This window comes from Heteronotia binoei, chromosome 1 (assembly GCF_032191835.1).
Source record: "Heteronotia binoei isolate CCM8104 ecotype False Entrance Well chromosome 1, APGP_CSIRO_Hbin_v1, whole genome shotgun sequence".
Classification (NCBI taxonomy): Eukaryota; Metazoa; Chordata; class Lepidosauria; order Squamata; family Gekkonidae; genus Heteronotia; species Heteronotia binoei.
This window is the reverse complement of record NC_083223.1, coordinates 245,260,667-245,275,025: the sequence shown is the minus strand read 5'-3', so window position 1 is coordinate 245,275,025 and position 14,359 is coordinate 245,260,667. Positions and strand designations below refer to the sequence as shown.

The 14,359-nt window shown below is 44.6% G+C and overlaps 1 protein-coding gene and 1 non-coding gene across 6 annotated transcripts in view; one reads left to right on the top strand and one right to left on the bottom strand.

The window, feature by feature from the left end:
• Positions 1–14,359, top strand: part of EFR3B (EFR3 homolog B) — a 127,075-nt gene that overhangs the window by 20,807 nt on the left and 91,909 nt on the right. Inside the window, exon 1 of one of the 5 annotated variants that reach the window (XM_060250505.1) lies at positions 13,573–13,592. The exons of the other annotated variants lie outside the window; for them this stretch is intronic. Within the exon in view, the coding sequence (XP_060106488.1) occupies positions 13,574–13,592 (19 nt within the window). The 5' untranslated portion in view covers position 13,573. Of the gene's footprint in view, positions 1–13,572; positions 13,593–14,359 lie in introns of those variants that run through there. 5 annotated transcript variants of the gene reach the window in all.
• On the bottom strand, positions 3,983–4,049 carry TRNAN-GUU (transfer RNA asparagine (anticodon GUU)). Its single transcript has one exon. It is a non-coding gene; the product is annotated as a tRNA-Asn (tRNA).

Here is a 14,359-nt window from a genome sequence, read left to right as displayed (position 1 = left end):
ATTTGTTCTGCTGTGGCCTTTCTTGTGCCTTGCAGAGGATTCTGGGATATGCTCTGGAACACACACTGGGTTCACCAAGGGCCCCAAACTAGGTCTGGTAGCATTTCCCAGTTGCCTAAAAATACACTCATCATGCTATTGCAGCTGCATACTGCAGGGGTGAAAATCGACCCTGAGCTTTCTTTGGGAATGCTTGCCTGTTGTTCCTCCTCTTCTGTGAGGAAAACGGACACTGCCAGGGTTTGCAAACTTTGGTGGCAGTGGAGTTGCTGTGACTACCTCTGTCCCTTTACTTTCCCTTCTGTGAACATGGGCATAGGGCACATCCCCCCAATATTGTCCCTCCTATGAAGGCCTGGCTTATGTGATCCTCTCCCTCAGGGGTTGTCTGCTCTGCTCTGTTTCTTCATTCCACCTCACACACGAACAAGACCTCTGAGCTATTGGACATAGTTGTGAAGGAATTCACTTCTGTTACTTTGAATTGTGTCATGGAATGGAAGTGCCACTATATAAGGGCTGTTCAGGGTAGAAGGGGTGTGGCTTTGTGTGTGGGGGGTGGGAGTTTAAGGAGGCAGGGAAGAGAATGTGTCCAATGTCTAGAACATTAGGAATGGATGGTAGTGAATGTCTCCCACAATTCCATTAATTGAAGGGGAGGAAGGGTTAGCTAGGCAAATTTGTTGTCCATATAGTCTAGCTCTAGGATCTGGGAGACCTTGGTATAAATCTCCCTTCTGCTGCGAAGTTCACAGGATGACTTTCAGCCAGTCCTTTGGCTTAACCTTAACCAGCTTGATATAGACAAGCGAGAATGTATCCAGAGGAAGGCAACGAAGATGGTGAGGAGTCTGGAGACAAAGTCCTACGATGAAAGGTTGAAGAAGCTGAGCATGTTTAATCTGGAGAGGAGATGACTGATCACCATCTTCAAGTACTCAAAGAGCTGTCATGATTGTTTTTTGTTGCCCCAGAAGGTTGGACCAGAACCAATGAGTTGCAGTTAAATCAAAAGAGTTTCTGGCTCAACATTAGAAGAAGAAGACTGCAGATTTAAACCCCGCCTTTCTCTCTGAATCAGAGACTCAGAGTGGCTTACAATCTCCCTTATCTTCTCCCCCCACAACAGACACCCTGTGAGGTGGGTGGGGCTGAGAGGGCTCTCACAGCAGCTGCCCTTTCAAGGACTACCTCTGCTAGAGCTATGGCTAACCCAAGGCCATTCCAGCAGGTGCAAGTGGAGGAGTGGGGAATCAAATCCGGTTCTCTCAAATAAGAGTCCACACACTTAACCACTACACCAAACTGGCTCTCTGTCTAGCAAGAACTTCTTGCTAGATTAGGAAGGACTTCTTGATAGAGTGGTTCCTCAGTGGAACAGGCTTCCTCAGGAGGTGGTGAGCTCTCCTCCCTTGGAGGTTTTTAAACAGAGGCTAGATATCTGACAACAATGCTGATTCTGTGAGTTAGGCACATCATGAGAAGGTTGGCGTTGGCAGGAAGGATTGCATCAGTGCTTAGTTCTTGTCGCCCTTTCTTAAATGCGCAAATGCTGATTGACACTTTGGGGTCAGTCAGCAATTTTTTTCCAGGCCAGTTTGGCAAGGGACTATGCATTCTTCTGGGCATGGAGCAGGGGTCATTGGGGGGATGTATGTATGTGTGGGAGGTGTTTGTGAATTTCCTGCATTGTGCAGGGGGTTGGACTAGATGTGTTTTTGATAGTTTGGTTTGCTCTTGTATTTGCCGGAATGGTGGAAAGTACTGTCAGGTCCCAGCCGACTTATGGCAACCTCGTAGGGCCTTCAAGGCAAGAGGTGGTTTGCCATTGCTTCTGCATCATGAACTTGGTATTCCTTGGTGGTCTCCCATCTGAATACTAGCCAGAACAAACCCTGCTTTGCTTCTAAGATCTATCAGGAGCAGGCTAGCTGTTCTGTTTATCTGGACAAAAATTTGTTCCAGAGTGCTGCTCTAGGCTGGAGCTCATAGCTGATTCCAAGATACTTAAATGGCTGCTTGTCCATTATGCTCACAGTCACCCTTGCTTATCCTGCTTTCCCTCACCAAGTTGTGAGAATAAACCCTACTCCCCACCCCAGTATCCTATCCTATGCTTCTTAGAGGATGTATGAGTTGTAAATGTAACATGTATTTTTTCATTCATCCCCTTAACAGGGCCTAGCTATTTTTAGTCTGATAGGGCCAGTGTCTTCTGCTGTTTGCTCCAACCCCTCTTGACCCCCAGATTTCAACCTTGCTGGGTTTATGCAACTTGTCCACCATGTTTGCAGACTTGGTTTTTAGGCTATGCCTGAAGGATTCTGTATAACTCAAAAGCTTGCTACAGGTGTCTTAAGCAGCAAAAAAGAAGACGTAAATAAGAGACTGGATTTATACCCCTCCGCTCACTTGGAGTCTTAGAGCATCTTACAATTTCCCTCCCATCCTCTCCCCACAACAGACATCCTGTGAGGTAGGCAGAGAGCTGTTTTGAAAAATGTTTCTGAGAGAGCAGCTCTTTCAACTTTGACTGACCTACACCAAACTGGCAGTTGTGGGTGCAGTAACAGGGTCGCCTGTTTTGTGCGGGTCCAGTTAGTTGCAGTTGAAGAATGAAGACCTAGAGTGCTTTTGTGGTGAGGTTGCAGGTGTCAGGAAGCAAATCCCAGTGTCAGGAAGCAAATCCCAGTGTTACTGTCAGGAAGCAAATCCCAGAAAAATCCAGCAGGGGTGAGGGGAGAGAATCATTTTGAATCATTCAAAACAGATCTCCTCTCCCCCCCTCCTCTCCTTAGCCCAGTCGTTTAATTCTCCTTTCGGGTAACATGGGATAATTTGAAGGGCAGCATGCCTTATAAACTAACTGAGCAAATGACTGGTGGGTTGCAGAGTAGCTTGTATGATTTGGCGGTGTGTGTTTGAGAGGTGACTCAAATTCCTGGGCTTGTGTTTTCAGCTAGCGGAAAAGAGGGAAGCCTGGGTTTATATAAAACTATTCTGGTAATGGTTGTGGGAGGGACAGGAACCAGGTCTGGCAAGGAAAAAACCAGAAAACTATTTGAACCTGGATCTCAGTCCTTTCCTGTTGACAGATTTAGGGCAGCTGTTGCAACCAAAAAAAGTTTGATGAGGTGGGGCTCATCAAAAGTATTCATAAATACTTTTTGGTTTGAAAACTGGAGTTGCTTCTATAGTTTCTCAGCTCTAGGGAAAAATTTGCAGTCGTGCCCCCCCCCCCAACCAAAATTCAATAATAAAATGATCATTGGTGCCTGTTCTCTCCACACCCCCACACCCTGTTAGATTGCCATACAATAAAACAGCGGTAAAAGAGATTAATGGAATGGGCAAATTAGTGAAGAAAAAAAGCAGGATGCAACAAATGAATGTACTAGAAGGAACAAAGTGTCATATTTGTACATTTCTACACAAGAGAAACAACATTGGTCTGTTGCAGCGCAAGAGCCTTATGGCACCTCAAAGATTTCATGCATTTTTTCAGCATAAATTTCCAAAGGCTACAGACTACTAGCATTGCCAGTTTGGGGGTGGGGTGCATGAAATTCCTGGAGATCTAGGGGTGGAGCATAGAAAGGACATTGTTTGGGGAGTGACCTCAGCAGGGTATAATGCCTCCAAAGCAGCCATTTTCTCCAAGGGAATTGATCTCTTCCATCAGATCAGCTGTAATTCCAGATCTCCAGGCACTGCCTAGAAGTTAGCAACCCTGAGACCATTCAACTGCCTAGAAATTGGCAACCCTGAGACCAGTTTATCTACTATCCATAGGAACTTTGTGCTATCATATGAGAGGGGGTGGTCTCTGTCCACAGAAGCATATGAACATATATGAACATATGAAGCTGCCTTATACTGAATCAGACCCTCGGGTCCATCAAAGTCAGTATTGTCTACTCAGACTGGCAGCGGCTCTCCAGGGTCTCAAGCTGAGGTTTTTCCTGCCTGAACCCTTTTTAGTTGGAGATGCTGGGGATTGAACCTGGGACCTTCTGCTTAACAAGCAGATGCTCTACCACTGAGCCACCGTCCCTTAGCAAACTAAGCATGTGGACTCTTAGTTTGTAAGAGGTTTTCTTTAAGGAGTTGAACATTGTTGCTGCTATTGACTACCATTGAAAGATCCCCAAAATTTGTGGAGGCAGTATTTGGTAGAGGTGTGTGACGATCAGGCCCCAGTTCCAGCCCAGCACTTCTACGAGGCTTCCGTTCTCCAAAATGAATGCTAAAAACTCTTCACAAACTCACCTTATAGACATTTTAGCTGTACATGGCTCTTCAGAGCACATTAAAGATTGGTCTTGATACCGCCCTTTCTCTGCATTTCTTAGCAGTGTACCTTCCCTTTCCAATTAAAAAAAATCAAATCAGTATAAAGAATTCCAATTTTAAAAATGAAGAATTGAGTTAAAATGTGGTATCCTAGCCCAGTTGCTAAGAAGTTTATCTGGGTGTATCTTGTGCTGTTTTGTGTCTCAGACCATCAGAGGATGCTGCTTTCATGTATTGCTTGTGAGGTTCAGAGGCAACCAATCAACCACTGTTGGGGAAAAAAACAAATATCGAGCTATGTGGACCTCCATCTGCTTTGAAAAGCTGTGCTTAAATTTGTGAGAACAGCTCAGAGAAATGCCAACAGTAGTACCTTTGGGGCAACATTTGCTGTTGCCTAATCTCCACATATTCTTGCAAGAACAAAAGGAGTTCAAAAAAGAGTTGGGGAAAGTATATTTGGGACAAATGAGTGGGATCTTGGCTGTCTAGTCTGGTCTCTTGGGCAAAGGGCTTTTCCTGCTCTGATTCCTTCCAGCCCTACAAATGTATTTCTTAAGCCTCTGCCTGCTGTTTGCAATCTAATGAAAACCATCCATGCATTTCTAAGGAGCTTATCTGCCTGAGATGGTTCTCATGGTAGCGTTTATCTCTCTCATCCCCCCACCCACTGCCTTGTGCTGGGTGTATAATGACATATGCCCAATGCAAACCTTGGCTGATTCGGCATTAGCCTTTGCTCCGACTCCAGCGCTGTGTTTCCCCCGGGGCAGATGTTGGTTTCCACATATCTTGACACGGGGCAGCAGTTTGACCCGCCTCCAAAGCAGTGTCGCCCCGCATTGAGGAGATCGTAATTTTGTGAGAAGTTTATTTTTGATGCTGTTTCGGGGCTTGAAATTTATGTGCAGAACTCACACCAATGCGCTGTCAAACTTCTCGCATCAGTAGAACACACCCACATAACTTCATGCCCATGATTCCGCCCAGTTATTTCGTCATATTTCCTTAATTTTACTCCCTTTGAAAATTAGCCAATATTTTCCTGAAATAAAGTAATTTTTAAAAAAACAAATAATGTTTCACGTTAAGAGAAAAATATATAACGATGCAACGCTGTTTTCTTTTACTGAATACATCCCTTGCTTCCACCCGCCCCCATTCTTTATGGTATTCCACGTGATTTTGATAATGTGTCATTGCATTGTGATTACTTTCTTCCCCCCTCTGATTAAAATCACTCCTGACTATTATACTTTTTTTTTCAAATAAGATCGTTACAACGCAACTAAATAAATAGGGATGTTACACAAACTACTTTAAAGATGTGCGATTGCCACCTTTATCGATCCCCCCTCCCCCATATGGCCTCAAATGGGAACAGGAATTTGTTTATAGGTTTATATTTTTGATAGGTTGGGGAAACTTTCTCCCTTAACCCCTTGGCATAAATCTCTCCCCTCCCCCACCTTCATGCATCTATTTGTAATTTGGTATAGGTTTTAATGGAAAACTGTGTACTTAACATTCAGCGTGTGTGGATAAAAATGGTGGATCGCAGAGTCGGATTTCCCGGGGATTTGATAACCTGCCAATGGCAGGGGGAAAGGAAAACACGTGACTTTGCCAGTATTATGTCTCTGGCATTATGTTGTAATGCAAAGACGATCACGTTGTAATGCGAACATGCATGCGTGTTAAAAAAAAAGGGAAACGTATGAGGGAGGGGGAAATTGCTATGATTGTGGGGGAGACTCTGGTAGCAGCAGTAATGCGGAATCAGAACACACGGAACAGATTGGGAATTGAATCCGGGAGAAATCCTCTAGTGTGGAATTGGGAAATCCCACCCGCATAGAAAAACCACGGAGCAAAAGGGAGGCAAACGCCAAATGCGGAATCAGTCCTTGACTTTAACTGATATAGCTCAGTTTGTTTCAGAGGAGTCCTTGGTGCTCTACAGGTGGAGGAGTTTTCAAGGATTCTAGTCTAGGTTAATAGGTGTTTTGGACTCCTGACTTCTTTAAAGCTCAATATGAAAAAAATATTCCTGAGATAATGAAGCACGGGCTCCTCTCAGGGTAGTAATTCTTTTCTCTGATGTTATTAAAAGCTAAAACAGAGAAAAATAAACCTAAAGTTAAAATTTACATCAACTTTTAAGTAAGGGGGGGAATGTTCTATCTGAAGCTTGAGAAAGATTGGATGTTGCTTCAAAATGAGGGCAACCCACCACACTGTTGTTTGCAAATATTTATGAAAGTGCTTTGTTTCTTCAGCATCCAGCCAGAGAAAAAGAGCTGTATGTCTCAAGAAGAAGAAGATATTGGATTTATATCCCGCCCTCCACTCCGAAGAGTCTCAGAGCGGCTCACAATCTCCTTTACCTTCCTCCCCCACAACAGACACCCTGTGAGGTGGGTGGGGCTGGAGAGGGCTCTCACAGCAGCTGCCCTTTCAAGGACAACCTCTGCCAGAGCTATGGCTGACCCAAGGCCATTCCAGCAGGTGCAAGTGGAGGAGTGGGGAATCAAACCCGGTTCTCCCAGATAAGAGTCCGCACACTTAACCACTACACCAAACCAGCTCTCCGGTTGCACACTGTATCCATCCTGACAATTCCTTACCCTTCTGATTCTGAGTGTAGCAGTTGTGAAAGGGGTAACTTGTCTACTGCTTCAGACCAACACGGCTGCCCACTTGAATCTATATCAAGTATTTTTCTTTCAAAAGGTATGTCCTCAGAGAGGGAGAAACTTGAGATTTTGCTCTCCTGGGAATTGTGTTCGAGGGGGGGGGGAACACAAACATCTTGCTAATGGTCTTTCTGTGTACACTTTGCCTTAAATATTTAAAATACATTAGATCTGTTCAAATCCAGGAAGGCTTAGGGATTTGATGCCTTGAAAATCAGCTGGGATTTTGCATTCACGAACAGGTTAGAACATATGGTTGTGGAAGCAAAGTTTATGTTGCTGATTGAAGGGGTGGAGTGTCACTAAAAATCTGCTTATGAGTGGGATGTTGGGTTAACCATCACGACTGAGTATATGCAAAGCAAAGCAGAGATATTCTGCCTGACATTTAGCATGGGGCTTTGGGGCCAAGGCTGTGTCTCCTTGACTTTATAGCTTGCACCCTAATGTAATGTTCACTTTTATTCACCTCATTGATTTTTATTGCTTCAGTTTCTCATTGAGACTCAAGGTGGTTTATGGACTTAGAAGACGATGCAATAAGAATGGTATAATGCAACAAACGGTGCAAGAATGCTGCAGGCAATGCTGTTAGCATGCATGCACAGCTGGTTAAAGACAGAAGGGCCTGGCATAACTTTGTCCATGGGGTCGCAAAGAGTCGGACTCACTGTGCGACTAAACAACAACAAAAACACCCACACAGTTCCTTACTTTCCTGCCTCATGCTGTGCTGTAGTTGTTGCCAGCATCCAGCATCTCCCACTTCTGACACTTATACCTTGCCCCTTGATCCCCCCCCCCCAATACAATGTTACAGATTTTGCACAAAAGTTATTTAAGATGACCATTCTAAAACTTGGGTTGATCCAAAATTCCTGTCGCTTCTCAGCATCCTTTTCTGCAAACGTCTCCTTTTTTCTGGGAATTTGTTTTTCACTGGCAACTTTATTTTTATTTTTACGACTTACATACCACCTTTCAGCCTGAGGGTTTCTGAGCGGCTGATAGTAAGAAACTAAAATAACCAAGAACTGCATATGTATATATATAAGCTATAAAGATCTACACTATAAAAATCCTTGAGAGGGTGGAAAATAAATAAAAAATCAACCAAAAGTATGAGTATTCAAATATTCTCCTTAAAAATTAAAATTAGATCTGTCACAGTTGAACAAGTTACTGAAAAAATACTTTTTGACAAACACATTTTGGTTCTTGTTTATTTGCTAGGCAGTGGTATGTCATGTTTTTTCTTCTCTTCCCTTGCTGTCCTCTGCCTCATTTACTCGCACTGTCCTTTAATCTGATTGGCTGCACCACCCCACCAGGGGCTTTGTTTGCCAGCATTTTTGATGACATTGTGTCAGTTGTCATCATTTCTGACATTGGAGAGGTAGTCCCATCAGAAATGAGGTGGAGGATAGTGAGGACCCAGGAGGAGGAGAAAAAGGATGCTGAAAATATCGCTCTGAAACAATGCAGATATGCTGGCGACGAACGATGAAGAAACTACAGAAAATTTGTAATGCCTTTAACAACTCGAGGTACAAACTTCATAGTTTTATCCTGTCCCTCTTCCAAGGACCTCAGGGCAGCACATGCGGTTCTCCTCACTTGTCTTCACTACAACCCTGTCAGGTAGGCTATACAGTGAAGAAAGAACTGGCCCAGTCTTTGCCCAGTGAGCTTCTTGGCTTGAGTAGGAACTTGAATAGGGGTCTCCCCAGCGCTAGTGTGATAACTTAACCACAGCACATCTTTAGATGAAATGTCAGTGGTTCTGACTTGCCTGCCTGCATAAGCCATTGCATAACTGTTGAAGGTCTCACTTGCCCAGGGCATATGAATGGAAAAATAAGCAAGTATATTGATGCTGTTTGGAGCATCTCTGATTCTTAAGTTGTAGCGGCAAAACAGCTGTGCTTAAATACCAAATGTGTTTGTTTTGGGAAATATTTGCTCTGGTTTAATTTAGGCAGTTATGAAAGGTGCTTGTATAAGGTCAAGAGCTGTCCATCACCTCTAAAACACACTGACCCATCTGCTCCAGTGCCCTTCTGTAGTGATTGTATGTGCAAAAGCACCAGAGGATAGAAGGCAGCAGCTTAGCGTATTGCTCTTGGCTACTATGTGCAGCAGACAGCAGCCCCTGGTGCAAGCGGGACAGATCTCCTTGCACTTGCTGATGCCAGTGGCACTTGTTCCAGGGGGTGCATAGAAGAGTGTTGACTCCAACAACTCCTGTCGCTTAGCAGCATTTAATTTCCTGCAGAGCTTCCCTTGCAATGTTACCAAAGCCAATGACGAGGAAGAGGCTGCTGTGTTAGTGAAGTCAGACACGGGTCAGGGCTGAGAGGTTGAGAATACCAGTCCCAAACCCCTCTGACTCTTGTGGTTGAGACTCTGAAAGTAGGATATGTTTTGCAGATTTAGCCACACTTCCATAACATGCTTAATCTGTCTGTCTAGCACATTTTTTTAAAAAAAAGAAGGGTGTGTTCTTTTGATGTGGCTTTTTGTTTTTGCTCAGCTCTCTCCTTTTAGTGCCTTGGCTTAGTGAAAGCCTGTTGTTTTTTAACACTTCCAAAAGCTTTTGTGTTTTTGCTGCCACAGGCTAATGGCTGACGGCTGACCCATTGGAATTTGTTGATCTGGGTGCTTTCTCTCTTGTTATGTTTAAGCCCTTAGTGTGCATATATTTGCTAGGGCAGCTTTCCAGGCTATGGCTAACCCCAAAGCTTGCTTAGTTGGAGTATTTTCTGCTTTTGCACCCTCTTGGATTGTCAGCTCTAGGTTGAGAGAACCTGTGGAGATTTGTGGGTGGAGTCTGAAAGGGTGGAGCTTAGGAAGGCGCGGAGCTCAGCAGGGATGTGATGCCATAGAATCCATCCTCCAAAGCTGCAATTTCCTCCAGGGAAACTGAGCTCTCTCGCCTGGAGATCATTTGTAATTCTCTGAGATCACCAGGCCCCACCTGGAGGCTGACAACCATAATACCCTTTTATTCTAGCCACATGCCAAAATGCTGTTAGGACCTGTCTCTCGGCTTGGCTTCGTGAACGTAAAGTTTTGGCAAAAAAACCAGCCCCAGATTATAGGCCCTGTTTACTTCCACTTGCAAGAGGACTTTATTTTTCAATTTAGACTTGATTCTTTTCTCAGCAGGCTGAAAGGAAATATAGGCTACACATGTATAGACAATGTTGTGTGTGCAAGGTGGTGACGTTGTATGTGGAGTAGTTTTATTTGGAGGGGGGGTGGTAGGAGAGAATTCATGGAAATGGTTAACGACCAGGCAGAGGTTTGCCTTTTGGTTCAACAGACTAGTCCAAAGCTTCATCTTCTGCTACAGATCTTCATCAGTTTTGTCAACAGCCGCATTTGCTTTGTCACCAAAGGGAACTTCTGAGACTCATTTAGAACATGAAAATGCATTAAAATGTTTATTATAATACAGTAATGGTTCATGCAGGCATCAAAGCAGCTAAATAAAGGTTACGATCCCGAGCGGCGGTAGTTAAAGATGAATTACTGTAATTATCCTCTATTAGATCAACTTCCTTGACTCTGAAACGTCATAGTAGAAGTTTTTATGCTCTCTTTTTGATGTGTCCCTCCCCCTCCATACAAGTGTAATATGGTGATCTGACCTACCGCCTCTGTCCAATTCATTAGGAATAAACTGCTCTCTAGACCATGTTATCCAGTGAAAACTAGTTAGCATTATGCTGCCACTACAGCTGACGGGCCTTGACCCGGGTTGGGTAGACCTTTAGCTAACATACAACTCTTCCCCGAAGCAAAAGCTGAATTCTGTGGCTTGCATTAATAGCGTTTACCAAAGGCACATAATTACTCCTATTTTAGTGTAATTTGTTTTGTAATGCCTGCTGTGTTGGTATTGGCTTTGCCTGCCATAGAGGCACAAAGAATTGTCAAGGCCCTTGAAACCTCACACTTTAGGTAGCTGCAACCTGATTTTGTAACTCTTGTAGCTCCTGAGATCTTGGCAGGAATTTCCTGCCATGACTTTCAAGCATATCCTTAAAGCCTAAAGACACCAGCCTCCAGGTGGGACCTCGGGATCTCCTGGAATTACATATCATTTCCAGACTACAGGGATCAGTTCCCTGGAGAATGCTTTGGAGGGTATACTCTATGGCAGGGGTGGCCAACGGTAGCTCTCCAGATGTTTTTTTGCCTACAACTCCCATCATCCCCAGCCATTGGCCATGCTGGCTGGGGCTGATGGGAGTTATAGGCAAAAAACATCTGGAGAGCTACCGTTTGCCACCCCTGCTCTATGGCATTGTACCCCACTGAAGTCCCTGTCTTCCCCAGGCTCTGTTCCCAAATCTCCAGGAGTTTTCCTACCTGGATCCAGCAACTCCACCCCCCATTCCCCCACTGGTGGCCAGGGGAACCTGGCAGACAACCCTATTTAAGCCCTAAGGCATAGAAACTTAAATTAAAAAAAAAATTAAAGATAGAATTGAGATTTATGGGAATTCTGTGCCTAATCACCTTATGAATTTTTTTTCAATGCTTGTGTGGAATTTGGTCATTTGTGCAGCTTTTGGTGAATCAGCAAGGCTGTTGAAAGAATGCTGATGACTGACTAAATTTAAATCCATCAGTAATACATGGGAAAAGGACAGACTTTTCCACATCTTTCTGAGATGCTGAAATTCATGGTAGATGAATTTCTTTCTAATAACAATAAAACAGTGGTAATTGTTAGAAGGTACACACAACTAAATTAAACAAATATTTAATTCCCAGCCTCATAAAGTAATGACTCCTCTTTAAAATATGCTGTTACTTCTTGACTCAACTCAGAACCAATTTACTAATCTTCATGGCCACCACCAGGACTTTTGATAAGATGTTCTGGGGGTTGTGTTCTTCCTGTGCACATGTAGGCCTGAGAATTAAAGTCCTAGTCTCAGACTTTCTGAGGCAGGGGTGTCAAACATGCGGCCTGCGGGCCAAATCAGGCCCCCAGAGGGCTCCTATCAGCCCCCTGAGCAACTGGCTATTGTCTGCTTCCTTCTCCCTTTCTCTTGCTTCCTTCTGCATCACAGCTTGCTTTGCCAGGGTTGTTCAAGCACACAGGAGCCGCAGAGCAAAGCCTCCATTGGCTGAGGCCTCTCCCTTTGGGAGGAAGGGGTGGGAATGTTTTGCCAGGGTCTCTCCGTCGCACAACAGAGCTACTGAGCCAAGCCCCTCTTCCTTTTATTGGCTGAGGCTCCTCCCCCTCCTGGTCCCCTGGGAAGGAAGGAAAGAGCCAGAGCTTCCTTTGGCCAGTTCTCTGGATCTCATGGGAGAGATACAAAGAAAGCACCTTTAAGGCCAATGAGTGCTAATGGTTTAAGCATGTTTTAGTCTAATTTTTTAAAAGATCTTTGTGTTTATCTGTGTCCTCTATAAAGTTGATATCCCAGCTACCTGGCATTATGTTTTATGACACACATGGCCCGGCCTGAAAAGGTCTCATTTATGTCAGATCTGGCCCCTGTAACAAATGGGTTCGACACCTCTGAATATCTGGTTAAAATTATTCAGGGAAGATAAAAGGACTTTGTTATGCATGAATTGGCCCTCAGCCTTTTTCGATAAGAGACATGCTACTCTCCCATTATGCCTCCTCCCTTCCTCCAACTTCATCTTGCCCTCCCAGAGCCTTGTGTGATTTAGCTACACCACTTTTGAAAGTGTTAATTAAGTGCCATCAAGTCGCTTTCAAATGTGGCAGCCCTGTGAAGTAATGACCTTCAAAATGTCCTATCATTAACAGCCTTACAAACTGAGGGCTGTGGCTTCCTTGAATGAGTCAATCCATCTCAAGTTGGGTCTTCTCCTTTTCCTCTAATGTTGCCATCTACCCCAGGATGAGGTCTGAAATGCTGCTTTTGAGACCTAATCATAATTGATGGAAGGAGCCTGGAAGCGTGTTGGGAAAAGCCTCCACCCACAGAAGTACCTGCTTTTTTCTTAGTCCCTGCTTTTTGTGGAAACCAGTTTATGCAGCTGTTTCCACAATACAGGCTTGCTTGGCAGAAGAAAGGCAGAAGGAACAATTACTGGGCTTTTGCTCTGCCTTCCCTGTATGCATAAACCCACAAATTTCAATGCAACTGAGATCTGTTTTCTTTCCGCTGTAGTCCCAAGTGAGATTCTTTCTGTTCTCTTATTCCCTTTTCACGTCCTGCCCCGTGACGAAAACAGGGAGGCTGTCTTGCCGCTTGGGTCCTCCTGCCCTCCCCAGCATCCCTGTGACTCGGCAGAAGTTTCCTGCCGGCTCAGCAAAGGCTCGTTTTTATTTACATTGGTTGCTGCTGGATGGAACGGCCCTCTGGAGATGCATCCCTCTCTCCTGGCAGCTGTCCCAAGTGGCACAAAAGCCCTGCTACCCAAGCCAGCCTCTGGAACTTGCTCTTGCATTTGTAGCTTGGCAAAGAAGTTCCTGCAAGACACTCATCCTGCCCGTCTCCTTAGCTGGATGAATCATGGCCTCCCCTTTTCATCCAGCCATCTCTGCCGTTGATCCGTGTGGCGTGAGCTTGGCATGGTGCTGGAAAATGGTCCGCCTGGCTACAGGTACCTTCCATAGGCCTTAATTTTTATGGGAGCTTGTTCAAAAGGGCAGTGAATAATATTTACCAATGCCCACAGCTGACTTTGTTCATTTGTTCTGTCTTTTTCTGTTGGGGTAAGTTAGATGAGGTCTGGGTCTTCCATGGAAGAGCTGCTTAATACAAGTGCTACCTATTTTTATTATCTATCCCTGACCTCTTTAATCCGCCGTTCTTTCAAGCACGGCATATGCGATTCTTCCATTTTGGCCTCACATCAGCCCTGTGAGGTGGGTCAGGCTTCTGGCATTGTGACAGGTCCAAGGTTGCTCAGTTTGCTGCTTGCCTAAGTTGTCATTTAAACTCAAGTTATCATCTGATACTCCAGCTTCATCACCACAAGAGCTTTCCTTTGTATGACCTGTTATTGTTGAGTGGTGATGCATCTGTGTGGGGAGAGTTGAACCTTACTTAAGTTACAATAATAACACACACACACACACACCCCCCCGCCACATACACACGGACACCATTTCCCTGCTTTGCTAGTAACCAGTCTCAGGCTCTTCGGCTAGTTTACCTCTCAAGGTTGTTGTGAAAATAAACTGAGGAAGGGAAAACTATGTATGTCACCTTCAGCTCTTTCGAGGAAGGGTGGGGGTGAAAATATACTGGGCTTGGTCAGTGGGAGTTTTGTTGTTGGCATTAGAAGTCTGAGGAATCCATCAACTCCCTGAGAGTGAGGCAAAATGCTAGTCAAGGCCTTTTCCACACAGTTTTAGAAAGCAAATA